General features: G+C 47.2%; 1 protein-coding gene across 1 annotated transcript in view; it reads right to left on the bottom strand.

Annotated features, from left to right (window-relative positions):
* LOC135805796 (uncharacterized) overlaps nt 1–19812 on the bottom strand; it is a 103869-nt gene that overhangs the window by 27413 nt on the left and 56644 nt on the right. Inside the window, exons 63-81 of the mRNA XM_065319898.1 lie at nt 17879–18053; nt 17438–17608; nt 16798–16935; nt 16392–16523; nt 15935–16165; nt 15029–15253; nt 14270–14534; nt 12938–13163; nt 12499–12694; nt 10868–11038; nt 9113–9279; nt 8531–8653; nt 6977–7199; nt 6102–6356; nt 5012–5293; nt 4321–4524; nt 3849–3971; nt 3209–3382; nt 2492–2680 (exon numbers count right to left, since the gene is read on the bottom strand). Coding sequence (XP_065175970.1) covers nt 2492–2680; nt 3209–3382; nt 3849–3971; nt 4321–4524; nt 5012–5293; nt 6102–6356; nt 6977–7199; nt 8531–8653; nt 9113–9279; nt 10868–11038; nt 12499–12694; nt 12938–13163; nt 14270–14534; nt 15029–15253; nt 15935–16165; nt 16392–16523; nt 16798–16935; nt 17438–17608; nt 17879–18053 — 3670 coding nt within the window. The remainder of the gene's footprint in view (nt 1–2491; nt 2681–3208; nt 3383–3848; nt 3972–4320; nt 4525–5011; nt 5294–6101; nt 6357–6976; nt 7200–8530; nt 8654–9112; nt 9280–10867; nt 11039–12498; nt 12695–12937; nt 13164–14269; nt 14535–15028; nt 15254–15934; nt 16166–16391; nt 16524–16797; nt 16936–17437; nt 17609–17878; nt 18054–19812) is intronic.

Genomic DNA, 19812 nt, shown 5'->3' with positions numbered 1-19812 from the left:
TCCAGCCGCTGAAGACCGGGCACACCTTCCGGTGGTGCAACATGCATTGGCCAAGCTACTTTTCTCTACAAAGGATAATGCCTGTTTTGGCTCAGAAGCATACGAGCCAAGTATTCAATTATATCCAGATTCACACACAGCCTACGGGCATAGTAACTGTTAGTTTCTCACAGATCTCCCCAATAGGACCAACGCCCGGTGCTGAAACCTCGTTGTGACTGGCCCTCTACTCCAACAGAAGGCCTGGGGTACGCGAAGGAAATGGGAGTAACTGGGTTTGCAGCGTCGAACGGATGGCTCAAAGCGTTTAAGAAACGATACGGTGCCAAGACTGCATTGCTCAGTGTCGAGGCGGCTGTGTACATACAACTGTGTACATACAATCATGTACATTCTGGATACAGTTGTGAGCCAATCTACAGCTGCTGAAGTCGGCACTGCTCAACGCTGCACAATCACTTGTCCAGTAGAGTCAAGTTGATGACTGGGTAGTTTGTCTTCCATAGCTTTGTGACGCATACAGCACTGTTGACATATTCAACGCGGACGAAACAGGATTGTTTTTCCGTGCTCTACTCAATCACTCCCTCGTTGCTAGCAACAGTCCTTGCAAGGGAGGGAAATCCTGCAGGGACCACATCACTGCCTTGCTTGGTGCAAGTGTAAGAGGAGAAAAGCTGCAGCAGCTAATCAAAGGGAAGTCTGAAAACTCGTGCTGCTTCTGTGGCATCAACAGAGCTGCACTTGGTGTCTGCTATGAAGCAAACAAGAAAGCCTGGGTGAACAGCGAGGTCTTCAAATCATGGCTTGAGTCCCTAAACAATTGTTTCTTGTCCAGCCCACCCTGACATTGACCTCAGTAACGTCAAACCAGATACTACTTCAAAGTTGCAGCCAATGGATGGTGGAATTATCCAATCGATGAAGCTGCAGTATCGCAAACGTTTCCAGCATGCAACTCGCCTGGAAGCAACAACTGGAGATTCGTACAGCGTCCTTATGGGACGGATCTGCTGTGAGCTTGGCTTCACACTAGTCCGTGACTCCGCCATGATGTTGCATGGGAGTCGGAGGAAGGTAAATTTTAGCCATCACCCCAGTGATGTCCTGAAGCATGAGTCGCTCATTCCAGTTTGACTCGATTCTTTTCGCTTTTGCTCAAGTGCATGTGGCATGATCGTTTCCCAGCTTCGTTCACCAGTTTCGCACCGTTGCAGTTTATCCTCTGTTACATATTTTTGTTTTGTTGTTTTCTTTCTCTTCTTCCTCTTTGCTCAAGTTCTATTCTTCTGTCATTTTGTTGTGAGTCCGCACGCTTTAACTTGCACTCGCAAGGTTGATCATTATCCCTTGAACGTTTTAGGATTTGTGCCCAGTCCTGAAGTTATCCTGAAGTTATTACTTATTGGTTTGTCTTTATTGTTTTGCATTTACTTAGAGCACGTTTATTTTTATTTTTTAGAGCATGTGCTCAATTCGTGTGGGCATGTGCCCTTTCCTGTTATAATTATTTCATCAATGTTATGGTAATATTTTGTTACAAGGGGTGGTTGTAAAAGACAGGTTTTACTGTGCTACCATTGGCATTGTTCCCGGGTTAAGAGGGGCTCTTTCAATTTGGAACTATTTTCTTGCATTTGATATTGCAGCTACAATTTGTTTGATTTCTGTGCTACTGCACCTCCTCTGATTCTGCCCTATATTCGATACACACTCTCTTTCTTTAACAGGTGTGCCGATGTGCCAGTCTGTTGCATCTCCCTTTCCTGCCTACCGGTATGCCCCCTTCTGCCCCTTGAATGCTACCGGATCCTTCCTCTTCTCTCTCTCTCTCTCTCTCTCTCTCTCTCTCTCTCTCTCTCTCTCTCTCTCTCTCTCTCTCTCTCTCTCTCTCTCTCTCTCTCCCCCCCCCCCTCTCTCTCTCTCTCTCTCTCTCTCTCTCTCTCTCTCTCTCTCTCTCTCTCTCTCTCTCTCTCTCTCTCTCTCTCTCTCTCTCTCTCTCTCTCTCTCTCTCTCTCTCTCTCTCTCCTCTTCTAAAATTCTCAAGTTCTCTCGTTTTATACTACACGGATCTTTGCATCAGGTCTAAATAAGAACAAGAGACAACACACAATTCCCAAGAGTGATATATGGGATTTATTTGTATTTCAATTCCTTCAACTAATGAATGATCAATTTGCCTATTCAAATACACACAAAATATCTGAGGATAGCTTGCACAGCTGACCGGTTACCAGCTGCAAGTTCCGGATATTGTTCACAAGGTCTGGGCACACGCTGCATGTGTTGCGATTTTGCTGTTTATTGCTGTACTGATATATTATGATCCAGGTTTTTGTTTGGCCTTGTGTGCCTGATCTAGAGCACTGGCTCTGTGTTTCGTTGGTTGGCCCTTGGGTTTTACGCCGTGGCTCTTCGTGAGGTGGTTGGTTCTTCTGGTAGGGCCAACGTCTAAGCAAGCAATCGCAAAACATTGAGCAAGAGGACCTACCGTATCCGCTGTTGTGTTCCGGTCAAGAGCCACTTGCAAGGCCATGACAAGGTGAATGACTGCAGAGATGTTCTCAACTGACAAGTGAATGATGTTGAGCAGAGCACTGATGACTGCACAGATGTTCAGTTTGGCTCTGTGCTTTCCTTGCAGAAGAGGTGTGTACAGCAGATGTGGCATGGACTGAAGCTGCACGTGCACACAGACATAGATATGTACAGCGGCGTGCACATAAACAGACGAGCATGCATGAATACATTCACACACCCCACATGCATACACACACACATGCACTCATATATACATGCACTCATATATGCACACACACGCACATACACATACATATACATACATGACCTATACTCAATGATGCAGACAGCCAGACTGTTTTGGCCAATGAGGCCTCATCAGTGCAACTCCGAGCTTAAAATAGGATTGAACTGTCAGCCATGGCTATGAGAACCACAGACATTATACATGACCTATACATAATGTACGTCATAAGCATGCCCAGGTCAACATGCCATTTTACGTGACATTACGGTAACCGACTCGCGACAGCCATCCAAAGCACAAAAGAAGAATGTCAAACCATCCACCATACTCGGACAATCTTGTTTTACTTTGAAGTATAATCAATGTCCCATTTCTAGCACACATACATTGCACACAAATCAATTTATAGCATTTCCGGTCATGCCATGTCAATAAACATACCACAGACATGTACGCAGAATGCCACCGGGAGAGGTTGTCGACACCGACACTTGCCTCCGGACGATCTCGGAAACTCGAGACCAAGCCAGTGTGAAGCGAGGTCACAAGGAACAGTGTCAGGCGAGCTTCAAGCTGCTGCGTTGCTCTGTCAGATACTGCAAGTTGCTCAGATGACTACCACAAAGGACATCAACACAAGAATACATGTACATAATCATTTAGATGATTTCAGTTGCAATTCTTCTTGGCAAGATTATCCAACCAAAAAGGTTTGCAAGGATTCGGCACAAGCCGCTTGGACATCATGAATTTCTTGTCTTTTTCCATGCTCAAACGTACTCAGAGTAGGCTGCAATCTCTTATTCAAATACGGAGCAAATCAATGGCACAGTAGAGCTAGTCCTGTGCTCATACAGTGCTCAATGCCCCAAAGGGTAGAGCTTCCGTTGGGAGACAATCAACTGAATATCCAATGGATGTAAAGATTGTACGCGCCTGGAAGCACGCATTGGCACAGTGTACAATGGTAGAGACTGAGCAACACTGGATGCTAAAAAAAGTCAATATGAGTACATGTATACCAACAAGGAACCTGCTCTGCCCAGCCAAACACCAATTGTAAGTAGAAACATTCCACTACCTCGTCCATGAGACCATCAAGAGCAGCGAGAGGACGCAGTGACTGCGAGAGCTTGGATAGCGCTGGCAGACGGAAGTGCGAGAGGACATGCAGCAGAATGAGTCTCTTCTCAACAGGCTGCACCTATGATGAACAATGAAAAAAGAAAAGAAAATTCACAACAGAACCATGACTTGCATGCCTGCATAGAACATTGACTGGTCTTCATTACTGACCCTGGTTCTCGAACCAGTTATTACTAGAAAAGAAAATTTAGTCCAGGACCAAACAGATGTCATGCGACCACTAGCCGATAGGTACACGTGTTGACAAGCCATAACACATCTTATAAGCTGGCAGTAGGCATGTAATGTGATCAGTGTGCAAGCAACGCAACACTACAGGCATCAGCAGTACCGGCGGCGGCATCAGCAGCCCTACAGGCTACAGGGCATCAGCAGCCCTACAGGCTACAGGGTATACATTTTCTTACTGTTAGTCCCTCTAGGAAGACGGAAACCAGCAAGTGCTCAAAGTCAGCTCCCGGCCGATGACCGGGTGATTGTCCCCTGGCCTTTGCACTGCTACTGCTGATGCGCAGACGCTGGCGAATGAAATCATTCAGGTACAGCTGCCACAAGCATGGATAGCGAGCCATGAGCTGGTATGCTATCAGCGGTGTTCTGTCAGTCACAGTCTGTATCACAAGAAACCGCAGGAAGACGATAGGAGTGGATGAGCAAATCAAAAGCAACCATATCACATTGAGATGCATGTGTGGTAAGGAGGTGCATTCCCTTGAGTATCAGTCACACATACTGGTAAGCAAGAATGAAGATACTCATGCACGCACACACCAGCACACACGAGCAGGCACGCGGACAAACACACGCACGTACGTACGCACGTACACACGCACACACGCACACACGCATACATGCATACATGCACATGTACCAACTGTGCATACCATTGACAGCTGGACACCCATTAGAATCTGAGACTCCTCACCACCCTCGAGATTATAACAAAAGAAGCCTCCATACACTTGCTGACCAACAACCTCTGGTATGTACATGTGCATAGCTGGGCATCCATGATAACCAACATCCACCAAAGTACAGTAGCTTGCTATTACACAATACCCCCTACCCCCTACCCCCTCACAGACAAGAATGCCTCACCCCACAGCGTTCCAGCTCGTGCAGACGATCAAACATGGCCGCTGCAGCACGCTCTTCCAGCTGCTGTTGACTGTCGGACGAGGAGGAAAACAGCTGTTCCTGCTCACTACCTCCAGCCGCATTGGCATTCCGCGCTGGTGCAGCAGGCTTGCCATGCTCATCAGTGATGACTTGCTGAAGAATCTGCGCGTTGGCACTCCACACTCGCTGGAAGAAGGGAAAGGTGGGCGGTGGAGGAGCCAGGTGACGAGGCATTCTCAGGTCGGGCATGTGATTCATGGCCTGTGGTACAATAAAGAACACGTATCAATCCGGTCACCACATGAACACAAGTGTTGGCTAAGCTATGCATTGTTGTAATTTGTTCTCACCAGTTTCCATTTCATGTCTGTACTCTGAGGTCTTCAACTTCGAAGTCATTGCCAGAATGTATTGCACTATTTGAACGTATCAATGTGTTAGAGTCGTAGTCTACTCTCTATTACTAGTATTAGTTTGAGCAGGCCTCAACAACCAATAATTAATTAATTTATTATGTAAAGTAAAGACCACACTCTCAGTATTGCAGAGTGCAGCACAGGACACAGAGACTACCCAGTTACGGGTACAGGTGCAGGCACTGGTACGAGTAGGATTACCGGTATGGGTACATGTATGCGTACTGGTAAGGGTGGGTACAGGTACAGGTACTGGACCGGATAATGGGGGTACGGGTACTGGTAGGGGTGGGTACAGGTACTGGACCGAATAATGGGGGGTGGGGGGGGGGGTACGGGTACTGGTGGGTACAGGTATAGGTACTGGACCGGATAATGGGGGTACAGGTGCTGGTAGGGGTGGGTACAGGTACTGGACCGGATAATGGGGGGGGGGGGGGGTACGGGTACTGGTGGGTACAGGTATAGGTACTGGGACGGATAATGGGGGTACGGGTATTGGTAGGGGTGGGGGTGGGTACAGCTACAGGTACAGGTACTGGAATGGATAGCGGGGGTACGGGTACTGGTCAGGTCCTGGTACTGATATCAGTACGGGCAGGGGGGGGGGAGGGGGTACTGGAATGGATATAGATACAGGCACAGGCACCTACCTTGATGCTACTATAGTTTGGTAATGGCAAAGCATCTGTAACCGCACAAAACAGATCCATCACGGCTGCACCCATTTCTGTATCAACCGCCGCCTCTCGATGAGAACTACCATCATGCGCAGGAGGTGAAACACTTCTTTCTGTCGACTTGGAAGCCATTAACCTAGCGAGCACCTCAAAATTGAAGTGCTCGTTCAGCTTGCTAATCAGCAATGTCAGAACGTTTTGCACCACCAATGAAAATACATCCTCCAGCTGTACACGCCATGGCAGAACAAAGAACAACACAACAAAACAGAGCAGCAGCAGCAACAACAACAACAACAACATGGATAAGAACAACAACTAGCTGATACAAACCAGTAGTTTGGTAACACACACTTACCAAATAAAGGACATGTTGGGAATATGGAAACGTAATATCACATTTCCGGGGAATAGACCACACTTCTATTGCTCAAACAATAGGCCAGCAATCCACCATGTGGCTTAAACTTCGAACGCTCATTTTAGTACAAACAACTACAAACTGGAATGTGGCCGGCACAGTCTATTGCCTGGAAAATACAGTAAAAAGAACATTGTACCACATTTTCACCACTTTTCCATTACCCACATACAAGCTATTGCCACCTTGAGGAGATGAGTTGCACTCGAGGAGTTGTACAGCTGAGGCAATATCCTAAACAACCAAACTTCCACATCATCTCAGAAAGTAGACAGGAAGGACTGCTTTGCAGAAACGCACCCTGGGGCAGTGCGTCCCTGAAATTCAGATTCAGTTTTAAATGAACGTCATTTTCGCTCACCGTCAAAAATCACAGAATCACAGGAAGCATGCATGATAGAACGCTAGCGTGGTTTGCGAGTGTTACCTGCTCTGTGAGGCTGAACGAGTCACTCTGCTGGTGAGTGAGTGTGGCGGTAGCATGGAAATGATCAAGCACGGCCTGGTCACTCCAGTACTGAGCAATTCTCTTGCACACAACACTGGACAGTGGATGCACTGGTGACATGATCTCGGTCAGCAGCTTGAAGCGACGCCTGGCATTGACTTCACCATTGAACCAGCCACCAGGACAACTTCCAAACATTATCCTGAGCACACGCACGCACGCACACACATACACGCACGCAAACACATGCACATGCACACGCGCACATGCGCACACACACACACACATACACATACACACACACACCACGCACACACATACACACACACACACACACACACACACACACACACACACACACAGCAAGAACAATGTTGCACCACCATGCAAGCGTATACTAGCACACATAAATTATCACAGAGCAGCAGCACTAGAGGTTATCCTCATACATCATCACAATCTGATCACATACAATGTACAGTGTGTATATAGCACCATTAGTATTTTTTATTCCTTATGTAACTTATACAGTCAAACCTCGTTAGGACGATGAACTTCAAGGGACTGAACAAGTCTGTTTGTCTTATCGGGAGTTCTTCTTATCCAGATCTGACAAAAAAGCGATATGCATATCATATGGATTGTATTTACGTGAAGGTGCATGCTGTGGTACATGGGAAGCATTTTATTCTTAGCATAAGTCAGAAACAGGTAAGTGCAATGACAATGTGCAATGAATCACGACTGCACCGAAAGTAACGCGCTGATTTTGTTTAAAAAAAACAATTTGCACTGTACGTACAGGTACAATATGGCCTCAACTATTGAAAAAAAGAAGAAGAAAAAAGCAGCCAGCGCACGCGCACGCTCGTGGACCGAAAGTTTGTACTACATGTACATGACCACACTGATTTTGCTCAAAAAACATTTGAAAATAATTCGTCTTCGCGAAAGTTCCATGTACAGAAGTTCGTTGTACACGAATAATTTTGACTTGAATTGATGCCTGGCCAACCACAGGATTGGCCCTAGTTCGTACTAATGGAAAGTTCGTCTTATCAGTGTTCGTCCTAACAAGGTTTGGCTGTATTTTATTCCTTATGTATGTGTGACGTCATCACTTTCAAGTCATACTCTGCTAGTTTGTGCATATTTCAGCCAGAATGGGCTGGATATATTGTGCCACAACTTAGTCATTTTTCAACATTTTGATCCATTGGTTTTGCATTCCACTCTGTACAAACACAGCAGCGTCATCCGTGAGAGCTGGCCAATTTTTTGCCCAACGCACTCTTTACTCGTGCTGCGGCGGCTCCTATAGGATAGAAACACACCATGTAGTACAATACTACAACACCATGGCACTGCAGCACAGTGTAACACAAGTGCTGAGCTATGGGACCAATTGAATTTCAGCAACATATGAAGATATTCAAAAGTGTGCACGACTTGACTAGAAGTGGAGAGGTAAACAGAGTGGGAAAGAGAGAGAGCATCCAAGATAAGCCACACATGCACGAACATTCTCCATACCTGGATACAACCACACGCAGCGCCGCTGGCAGTTGCTCAGCAATCGAGTAGCGAACAAGCGATGCGAAGTTCTCTGCCAGCCCCACGGGTGGATTTGACAGGCACGTAAGACGCATCAGTTTACTATAAAGAGCCCAAGAAACATACATACACACACACACACACACAAACAGACACAGACACAGACAAATGCACACACACACACACACACACACACACACACACACACACACACACACACACACACACACACACACACAGTTGCATACAGACGTATGAATGCACACATCCATACACACACATACACGCACGCACGCACGCGTGCACGCGCGCACACATGCACACACACACACACACGCACACACACACACACACACACACGCACACACACGCACACACACGCACACACACACACACAAACTAACACAAACCCATGCTGATGTTTTGATGAAACAGTGGACCGCAGATACAACCAAGGTATACACACACTTGCAATGAACTGTCGACTGATGAAAACAGCACTCAGCACAGAACTACATGAAGACTGGAATAAATAGTACTTGAAATGCCAGCTACACTTACTGTACATTGACTGCACCTGGCGAAGTGCCATGAGAGATGACCTCCAGGTAATGGTGATCCCATCCCAGCAGAAACAATGCCGGGTAGCTGCTGGGACCATGGAGACGTTCAGCCGCCGAATGCAGCAGGACAACAAACAGCTTGGTCTTGCATGGCGCGTTTCGTTCCTGGCAGTTGTGCAAACACAAAAGAGATACAAAAAGTTCTACCGCTATTTCGTAGAAAGATAACATGAAGAAAACCCTCTACGAGTATGTACACTGATGTGATACACACACGTGGGAAACAAACACACACTTTGTACGCACACAAGTAGCGCAAAGTACCGCGAGAGCACCCCACCAAGGCCAACCATTTAGGGTCGTGTTTCGGAGGTGCGGTCGTGTCTGTAGGTCATACGACAAGTACGAGGTCATTTGCTATTTTTGGACACTCAAATTTAATAGCACCCTATTATGTTGGTTTGTAAGATAAATTAAATTTCTTTCTTGCTTTTCTAGTGGCACACTTATGCTTTACCACCACCACACACACCTGAAGGCATAGAGTTGAAGCATGCGGCCACAACTTGACCTGATCGAAGGTGTCTTTTTCTACTGCTTTTTCAATGCGAGCAATTATTGGACAACTAAATTAAATAGCATCTAGCAGCAGTCTGCAATGGTGTGAACAAGTAAAACTTGCACAGGACATGAAAATGGGGTAAGGCTATGCCTATGAGACCGGCTGATATGAGTTCTAATGACAGGCCGTTCATAGCAAGCTTTTTAAGGCTTTTCAATGTGACACACAATTTAAAGGGTCACTCAAGGGTTTTCATGGACGTCATATTCAAGAACAGAGGAGAGCACTCCAGTGACTGTGTGGCCCATCTCCTTCTCATATTTCGCAAAGAGTGGAGGGCTAGCGCCGTAACTAGCCGCTGCGTCCTTCTTGGTTAGGAAGTGTTCACTGGTGCCAGGTGAGTGGAACGCTCGCACTGCTAAACGAGATTTCTCCTGACCAGAACCCCTCCACAAATGCACCGGTTGAGAAGGCGAGGAGACTCTTCTAGGCGGATTCGAGCTGGAAGACGTAGTCCCTGGAGTTGATGGAAGGGATACAACATCCCCCATGTCGACATTCTCTCCGTTATGCGACGTAGAGTCAACGGAATCCTCAATCATTTATTATTTAATCGAAATTTTCAAAATTACTCATTACATTACCTAAGAATAATAAAGAAAACGCCCAGAAAGAAACGGCCTTCACCGCTAAAAATTGACACGAAGAAACTTGAGGACCACACGAAGACACTCTTGTCAAAGATTTGTCCACCAAGGAAAGGACAACGACTCAGGGGGACTCTACTTCCATATTTAACTGATTTGTCCAAAAATTGCGACATGTCCAAAAATTGCGAATCACCTCGTACCTTGTACACACATTGCATGCTATGCAGGCTATCCATCCTTACAATGTAGTTTACCTTCGAGTGATTGTCAGTTCCACACAAGAACATGCTAAGTGTGACCTTAGTTCACTTTGCTTCTCACACCGTACAACTTAGTAGCATTATGCCACACAAATCTCCTTTCCTTGGCTGTAAAAATCAAGGTAGCGCGCTCTCACGGTACTTTACGGCACACACATACAAACACACTACTAAACAGACAAAAATTAACTTACTCGCGTGATTGCCTACACCTCTTCTCGGCAAGACTACTGAATCTGCAGTATTCATATACTGGTACTTGATGATAGAGATTAACTTACTTGTATAATGGCCCTGGATAAAGACGTAGCGTTAGACCGTTCCTCATCTTCAATGCTCAGTCTCAGGTGGTTGATCCTCTGACGAGAGCAGTTTGCTGTGTCTGCCATGAACACCAGCACTTGATGAGTTTCAGATCGGATGAACCGCTGCAACATCGTCTTCATTTGCTCCTGCCACACAAAGCAAGACACAGGGACACGGCATATTATCTTTGTTCCAGAGAAACAAGAAATATCGCATGAGACTCAGTTTGACTAAGTTTCCAAAAAAATCCGCAGGAACGGCACCACCAGAGAAACATAGCTAAGGCCAGAAATTACGACATCCAGGAATGCAAAAATTCCGTACATGGCAAGGTAGCTGGAGTTTGCAGCCCACCATTGTACTTGCGCTAGGGTTTTCCTCTACCTTAACACTTGCGGCAGTAATGTCCTCTATCATGAGCTAGTTCAGATTGTTCCTGGTTGCCGCAAAGGACTCCAGGCACCACCTGAACACTACAGTTGACAAGGACATTCACAAAGTGCCAGGGCCGTATGCAGGGCCACAGCGAAGTCTCCTGGGCGCCACAGTAACTTAGCTGGGGAATAGGGAGGAAATCCCACCCAAAGCCCGGCCCGGCGGGTAAGGGTGAGTTGGGACAGCGCAAGGATGTCCCGGAAAAGCAATTCTGTGATTGTCACGAACTCACTGCTTGACACCAAGCAATATTCGTCACTAAAGGTTCGAAGGTCTGGTGCATTGCCTTAGCGCATCAACAGCACACCATGCCTGCTGTTGGTGTAAAGTACACAAGGATCCCAGGTGGAACGTTGACTTTCCTCCAATTCACGGGTTTTCCCGATCACTTGCGTAAAGTTGCTCAACTTTACGTAGTGCAGAACCTCGTGCTTGCGAAATGGGCTTTGGCATTGGCCATAGCAATGCATGTTGGTCCTGATAATACCACCACCATCAAGGGTGTCATGTCTGAAATCGGCCACTATTCACCACGGCGCAAGAACTGCGTACGTGCAAACCAACATCATGACCGTGATCTATGCTGAAATCAGATGGTTGCTAAAATGGTACAAAAGACGTCCTAGCCTCGTCAATATCTTTGACGAGGGAACCATCAGCACATGCATGTACTTGTCCAACTCTTTTACAGCCATTTCCACTTCTTCTGAAGCTAGTTTTTTTCATAAAAAGATGGGCCCTGGCTCTGGCGAGCTCCTGTATTTGGCGATTTTTCGTGATTTTATCGTACACAGTGCAGTGCTGCGAAATTTGAACTTTGAAAAAGGGTTCAAAAGGGTATCTGAACTAGGGTTGCACTGTCGCAGGCGGGGTCAAACGGCCTGGATGTTGATGGTTTTCCCCAATTCAGTGCTTTTTGGGGCAAAACCTGGCCGAAATCCTATTCTTGCTAGGGCTCGCTTTTGGACAAGTAGGCTTCAGAAACATAATTGGAAGAGGATTCCATAGGTGATTGCGGAAAAAATTCTAAAAAAACTCAAAGTTTGACCCATTTATGGCCAAAAGCTAGAAGTCGATTTTTTATGAATGGACTGTAGCATATACACCTGTAAGGCACAATGCATATGTGTTCACCGGGACAAGGACGAAAAGATAATAGAGAGCCACTAACTTCAGTGTGGATGTGATCCAGTTTGCCCAGCACAATCTGATCCAAGTCTTCACAGACTAGCTCTTTCAATGCGGTGATAGTGTCGGCCGGAACAGTAGAGACATCATCAACAGGCCAGCTGTGAGCTATGCGATGGAGTTGGGGCTTGGTTTGTGTGAAGATGAGTAGCTTATTATTGACGGAGTTGCTGTCCGTACTAGAGTTAAAAACACATAGAACACAAGAACAACGGTAAAACAGACGACAGGACAACATGCAAAGAGATGTCAATAAGGCTACTTTACAAACACACATGAGTACCAGGTATGGGCCGAAAGGAGGCAACCTACTTGGTCTGTTAGCTCTCAATCACAACAAGACTTGCTTGTCTAAATTGACATTCCGTCAGTTTCTGGTCATTCCGGCAGCAGCAGCAGTGGATGACCCACTCATTACCTACCTGTTGTCAAGCATCTCTACCTTGCTGGCAAGCAAAGCTTTGAGATCAAAGTGAGACTGCTGTTGTAGGTAAGTATCCATCACCCAATCAGGCAGCACTGATCTCTTTAGTACAAGCACTTCGGGACGTAACAGCTGCAGAAGCCGTGACGTCATTCGCATCACAATCCACTGCAGGATGATGGCGGTGACAAAGCGTTGACCATTGTGAAAGTTGGCACATTCACCTGTGACACACATAGACACACATAGACACACAGACACAGACATACACACACACACACCGCATATACACACAAACATGCATTGGCATGCCGAGCACCACCCCAGTCAGCAAACTCCCATAAAATAATAATAATATGTGAAAGATCGCGTACAATATGCATTGACACAATAAGTATAATATTACTGTGCAACACATGGTTCCGCTGCTGTTCCTCGGCTAGAGATCGCCCGCACCCGCAAGCGCGTTATGTCGCGTGAGTAAAGCCTCTCCAAGCTGCTCGATCCTGGGCCATCATAGAGAGCTCGTCCAGGTGGTACTCAGTGGAAAGTCCTGATGCATTCCTGTGCAACGCGTCACTGTGCAGAACACCCGGCAGTGTGGTTCCAAACTCCCATACCACTCTCCTAAAAGAGGTCCGTTGAGCAATTGACTTCCTCCAGCAGCAATGTATCCTCTTATTTCAGTACCCCATTTCTAGTTGTGGAGGTGTGACCACATGACCTAACATTTTCATTTTCAAATATCAGATTCAGCATGGCTTACATTCCAGAATGACAGTAGGCCAACAGCCACAACTTTCCATGTCTGCGGACTGACATACATGCATGTACATGTACTTGCTATCTTTCCATAGTTTCCATCATTGTACCTGCAGCTCTGGGAGTAGCAACTCTGCAGTGCATGTAGCTCCGGGCAACTCTGCAGTGTACATGCAGTTCTGGGAGTAGTGACTCTGCAGTGTACATGCAGTTCTGGGAGTAGTGACTCTGCAGTGTACATGCAGTCCTGGGAGTAGTGACTCTGCAGTGTACATGCAGTTCTGGGAGTAGTGACTCTGCAGTGTACATGCAGTCCTGGGAGTAGTGACTCTGCAGTGTACATGCAGTTCTGGGAGTAGTGACTCTGCAGTGTACATGCAGTCCTGGGAGTAGTGACTCTGCAGTGTACATGCAGTGCTGGGAGTAGTGACTCTGCAGTGTACATGCAGTCCTGGGAGTAGTGACTCTGCAGTGTACATGCAGTGCTGGGAGTAGTGACTCTGCAGTGTACATGCAGTTCTGGGAGTAGTGACTCTGAACTATGTGTAGACATCTACATTGTACTTACCACTGTCATTGCCTGTGTACACTCCTTCTGGACTGGTGGTGTAGAGGTGATCCAGTGCTCCCAATACGTACTCTCGGAAACGCTTCGGGTAACGCAGGTCAGACTCTAGAAGACTCTTGGACATGAGTGGCTCTAGATCAAAGGCCTGTTGAAGAAGCTCTCCAAACATTTGCTCCTTGTGCGTCGTAGGCAGGTCAACGAAGCGGAAACCTGCCTCTGCGCGCATAATGTTCTCAAACATGTTGAAAACTATCATCTTGGCTTTCTGAGAAGGGGAAGAGATGGAGTGACACACGCACGCACGCACGCACGCACGCACACACACACACCGACACCAGCTGTAATAAAGCATTTTGTAACACCTCTCACAGCAATGCTGTCACGATAACCTATGAAAAGTTGAAAACGCACACTAGCACATACAGACACATGCTACAGACCGATACTACCGATGCACACACAGACACACACAGACACACACAGACAGACACATACAGACACATACAGACACAAACAGCATTCAACTGAATGCGCCAAGCATGGCGTTCAAATAGAGAAACAATGGCAGCGAGACCAATAAAACCCTGCTATGAGTACATCTACAGTGCTGCTCAATGAAATCCGGTTGAGTAAGTCAAGTTTGCGCCTTGCACCATTTCACATCCCAGTGCTCGCAGGTCTAGGGCTACGGAACGCCGGGCGAGTACTTGAGTGACGCGACTGGATATCACCATATCATTGAGCGGCACTGTACCTTACCTGCATATCATGTGGCTCTCTGGCATCACCCCGTGTCAGACTAGCGGCCTCCATTGGCTCATAGTCACTCTCCTCCTCCTCGTCATCTTCTCCTATGACATCATACTGGCGTGTGTACAGCTTATGGCCAGGCAGTGGCAGAAAATCTATGAACAGCGATACGATGGTTTCGGAATTGAAAGAAGTGAAGTTATTCTCGCCGATGAATTCCACAAACTTTTCCACCTAGCAGTATAAAGACAAGTATAAAGGTGCACATACAGACACACATGCAGACACAGACACAGACACACACACACACACACACACACAGGCACAGACACACACACAGACACACACACACACACACACACACACACACACACACACACACACACAGGCAAAAAACCCATAGTGACTGTGCTGTGTGTATTGGCACTGAAAATCTGAACAGCGCTCCAGTAAAATATATCTTCATTCAATTCAACTGCCCAGCAATACAATCATGTGTTGGCCATTCGAGCAGGCGACTAAGCACTTTGAACGGACAAAGTTGCCGTTGCCTACGCTCGGACTACTTAAGCGAAAATGATCTTAGAAAATGGGGGTGTGGACAGTGAAACTGCCGGCTAGCAAGAGCACATAACCCATAGAGGGCGCAGGTGTGAATGGGACAAAGATGCAGAGTAATTTCTGATTAGGACTTCACTGACTTTCGTAGCTAGCTAAGCTAGCTACATGAAACTTGCCATGATGATGTTAGGATGATACAACAATAGATCAGAAATTTCCAAATAGTGCAAACGGTCCCCCTCTTCACATGCACACACGCACGCACACATGCACACATGCACATCCCGCATGCTATCAGGCAAACACATTCAGAAGGACATATCACATAAGTAGGGTTGGAAAGTTCTCTCTGACCTTGTCCATTGCCAGCATGATGACTTCCTTCATGCTGTGCGGAAGAGACTTGAGCACGACATCAAGCAGGTTCCTTTGTGACAAGCGGTACTTCTCAAACCGGTTGAGGAAAGGCAGCGGAGCCAGGTGCAGCTCTGCAGCTCTGACATGCACCACACACTGGAATGATGGATCCACACGACTCAGCTTGCTGTGCGACCCAATGGCAATGTTGGCAAAGTAGCGTACACCCTGCACACAAGAAATCAACGCACAGCAAAGCCATTCCTTGAAAAATCAACTGAGAAATTGAACCCTGACATGTTTTGGGTTGAAAATCCCCACTTTGATATGCTGTGCTTTGACCAAATCAATCTACAGTACATAGACAATGGAGTGATCATGTGCAAGTACAACTCATGCCAGCCACATCTCCATGAGCTAGCTATGGAATACTATGCACACAGAATCATCGCACCTTCGGATCAGCGATTTGCCTGAAGCGCTGGTTGAAGAGGTCATAGAAGGACTCGTTGATGGCGTCCGACTCACTGAGTACAGCTGTGCTGCCCTCGAGTGCAGCATGGCGAATGGATGAGACGAGATTGATCTGTGCAAGTGTCAGATAGCCACACGAACACATACACACACATGCACATATGAACGCAATTCAAGTTCACATGAGAGTTCAATCAACAATACAGGAATGGTGAAAGTGTGAATGGACAGCATTCCTTTCACAGCAGTTAAAAAAAACAAAAAAAAACAAGTACAAACGTCTTGCTGGCAGCTGATTTCAGCAAACCCTTCTTGTGTCATTCCCCCTATACTGGTAACCACTATTTCCCTAAACAATGATGATAGTAACTAGTAAGGGGGCTCACCTGCTGCAGCTCGCTGTCGCCAGTAAAGTCAGAGCAGGTGAAGCAGCGTGTGCGAGCTTCATCGAGAATTTTGTAGTGGAACAGCAATCGGGTCATGCTGTCATCCTCACTCTCATCAATGATCAACTTGTAGCGAACCTGAGTTGCAAGAAGAAATGCAGAAAAGCAACGGAGAGTACCAGGTTTAGGACAGAGCTACCCAATAGGTTTCATTCTCCCCCCCCCCCCCCCCCCCCCCGTCATCATGTCTATCATGTCCCAGCAGTTCTGCATGCAGTGTCACCATGCACACACATGCCCGCGCGCGCGCACACACACACACACACACACACACACACACACACACACACACACACACACACACACACACACACACATGCACGCACACACACGCACACACACACATGCACGCACACACATATGTACACACACGCACGTACATACATGCACAGACGCACGTACACATGCGTGCACACATATACACTCTCTCTCACTGAATGGATTTTGTTGAGCTTCTATCTTTCCGATTGCCAACACACAGTCAGGGATGACAGGTTGCTAGGAACAAGGTCAACATCGCTCCAGTTTGCCAATTCTCTGGTGTACAACGTATGCGTAAGCAGACGAAATGACAACTTGCCTGGTCCTGGTCACAAGCCAGAGAGTCCTGAAGTTCGTCCACGCTGCTATCATCAGCAAATCTATGCCGTTGCTGGAACTGAGCCATTGGGTTGTCCTCTATGCTCTCGGCGAGAATCTCCACCACACTACGCTGCTCAATCTCCTGCAGACGCTCCTTGCTGACATCCATCTGAGTACAATGGGCAGATGAATAATACCAAACACTAATACTTCAATGATGATCAGTGATCGGGCACTTACCAAGAGACACAAAATAACCTGGCAACAGTGTGCAGCAAAGGGTACATACAATATGGAAAGAACAACAAGCACCAGACAGAACCAGGTGCGAACACAGACAGAAACTGCGATTGATGATAAATGGAGCACAACAATCATTTTAAAGGTGCCAGGGGATAATGAGGAAAGAGGGCTGCAGCTAAGTTAGACATCAACTCACCGCCGCCAAAAAGCGATGAGCCAGGTCCTTGAAGTCTTTCTCAAGGATACCATTGAAGTTCCTTTCCAGGCCACGCAGAACAATCTGTGGTGTGATCTCCTGATCCTTGAGAACACCGCGTCGGAGGTAGTGAATGAAGTGAATAAAGTCTCGTAGACCGAAAAACGAGCTGTAGCTGAGAACACCATAACCCAGTACAGGGCCCAGAAAACAGTCAACAACCATGACAATCCATTGTTCCACTTAAAAAAGTCGTTTGCACTTTTCTGTACTTTAGGCATGTGCAGCACAGACACAGACTTGATTTTAGTCGAGTCTCCAGCTACTGGTGTAATCTTACGCCGATAGGCTATCGAGATCCTACCTCTCTACTCTGACTGTTATCAGGTGTGCACTAGCTTCCGAGTTCAGGGGCGTAGCAGCCGGTCCGGTCCGGCTTTGGACGGACAACTTTTTTTTAACACAATGCCAAAAGTGCCCAGAATGCAGGAATTTGCACCCTAGTTTCAAAATGTTCCCGTGCGAGAGCCCCTGGGCCCCCTCGAATGGTTGGTGCTACGCTCCTGGAGTTCGAGTTGGTTTGCAGGACACTGCGAAGTTCGAGTTGGTTTGCAGGACACTGTAAAGAACGTGATCGTGTTCGAGTACTGCTGGTGTGCTTGGTGTCTGTGAGAGTGTGTGAGAGTGTGTGGCGGCGGTGCACACGCGTATTCAACATTGGTGAACAAGTGCAGCAGCAGGCTCAGCCGTGTGTGCTCCGCAGATGACAAGGTACAAGAACGCGAGGATTACCGTAGTTTCTGGAGTATAAGCCGCACCCCCCCCCCCCCCCATTTTTGCCACGGTATACAGACATCTGCCCTATTTATCACGGTTAACGTGATCCTAAGAGTATAAGCCGCACCCTCTTTTTTGGATGAATTTTGAATGTTCAACGTGAGGTTTATACTCCGGAAAATACGGTACGCGTTTACCTTGTACCATCGAAGTTGGCTGGCTCGCATACTTCCCGTAGGCCGTAATCCAGTCCCTCCTGGAGCGTGTGGAGCGCTTGGAATCGAACATCATCGTCCCAACCAATCGCAAGCTGTATGTATATGGCAGGTCTTGGCTATCAGTAGCTGGATGTTTCAATGCTCCCCAGGAGATTGGACCCAGCAAGTGCACCGTGGAGTTCTTAGTTGTGGATAGTCCTGGCGAGATTCTTCTGGGCTGTAACGCTGTGCGTCTGTTTGGAGCGCTCCACTTGCCAGATGCAACACGCACATGCCATGCAAAAGGACAAGGTTGAAGGGAACAAAAAGGCGCTGGAAGGGCCCAACTTGATCAATCTGATCAAGGCCGCCAATGCCTGTGGCGTCTGTTTTAATGTGTGGGAGGAGAAGAACGGCGATGGTGCAGCGAGCGGGCACCACACATTTACCAGTTTGATGGGAACCGACAAAATGAAGCTCCTAAGCGGAATCACTGCCCAAGGACAAACTAGAAGGACATAAGGTGCTGGAAGCGCCCAACTTAATGAATGTCATCAAGGCTGCCAATGCCTGCGGTGTTTCCTTCAACGTGTGGGAGGAGAAGAACGGCGATGGTGCAGCGAGCGGGCACCACACATTTACCAGTTTGATGGGAACCGACAAACTGAAGCTCCTAAGCGGAATCACTGCCCACCTGGACGGCTAATGGCTGACACTCAGGCATTTTCTCCCTTTCTATGTCCATGGCTTATGTTATGAAATGTGCCCTTTGTTTAACAACTACACACTCATACACTCATACACACATACACTCATACACACATACACTCATGAACACACACACACACACACACACACACACACACACACACACACACACACACACACGAACGCATGCACACACACACGCACACACACAGACACACACACGCATACACACAGACACACACACGCACATGC

Source organism: Sycon ciliatum, chromosome 1 (genome assembly GCF_964019385.1).
Source record: "Sycon ciliatum chromosome 1, ocSycCili1.1, whole genome shotgun sequence".
NCBI classification, from domain to species: Eukaryota; Metazoa; Porifera; class Calcarea; order Leucosolenida; family Sycettidae; genus Sycon; species Sycon ciliatum.
This window is presented reverse-complemented; position numbering and strand designations above follow the sequence as displayed.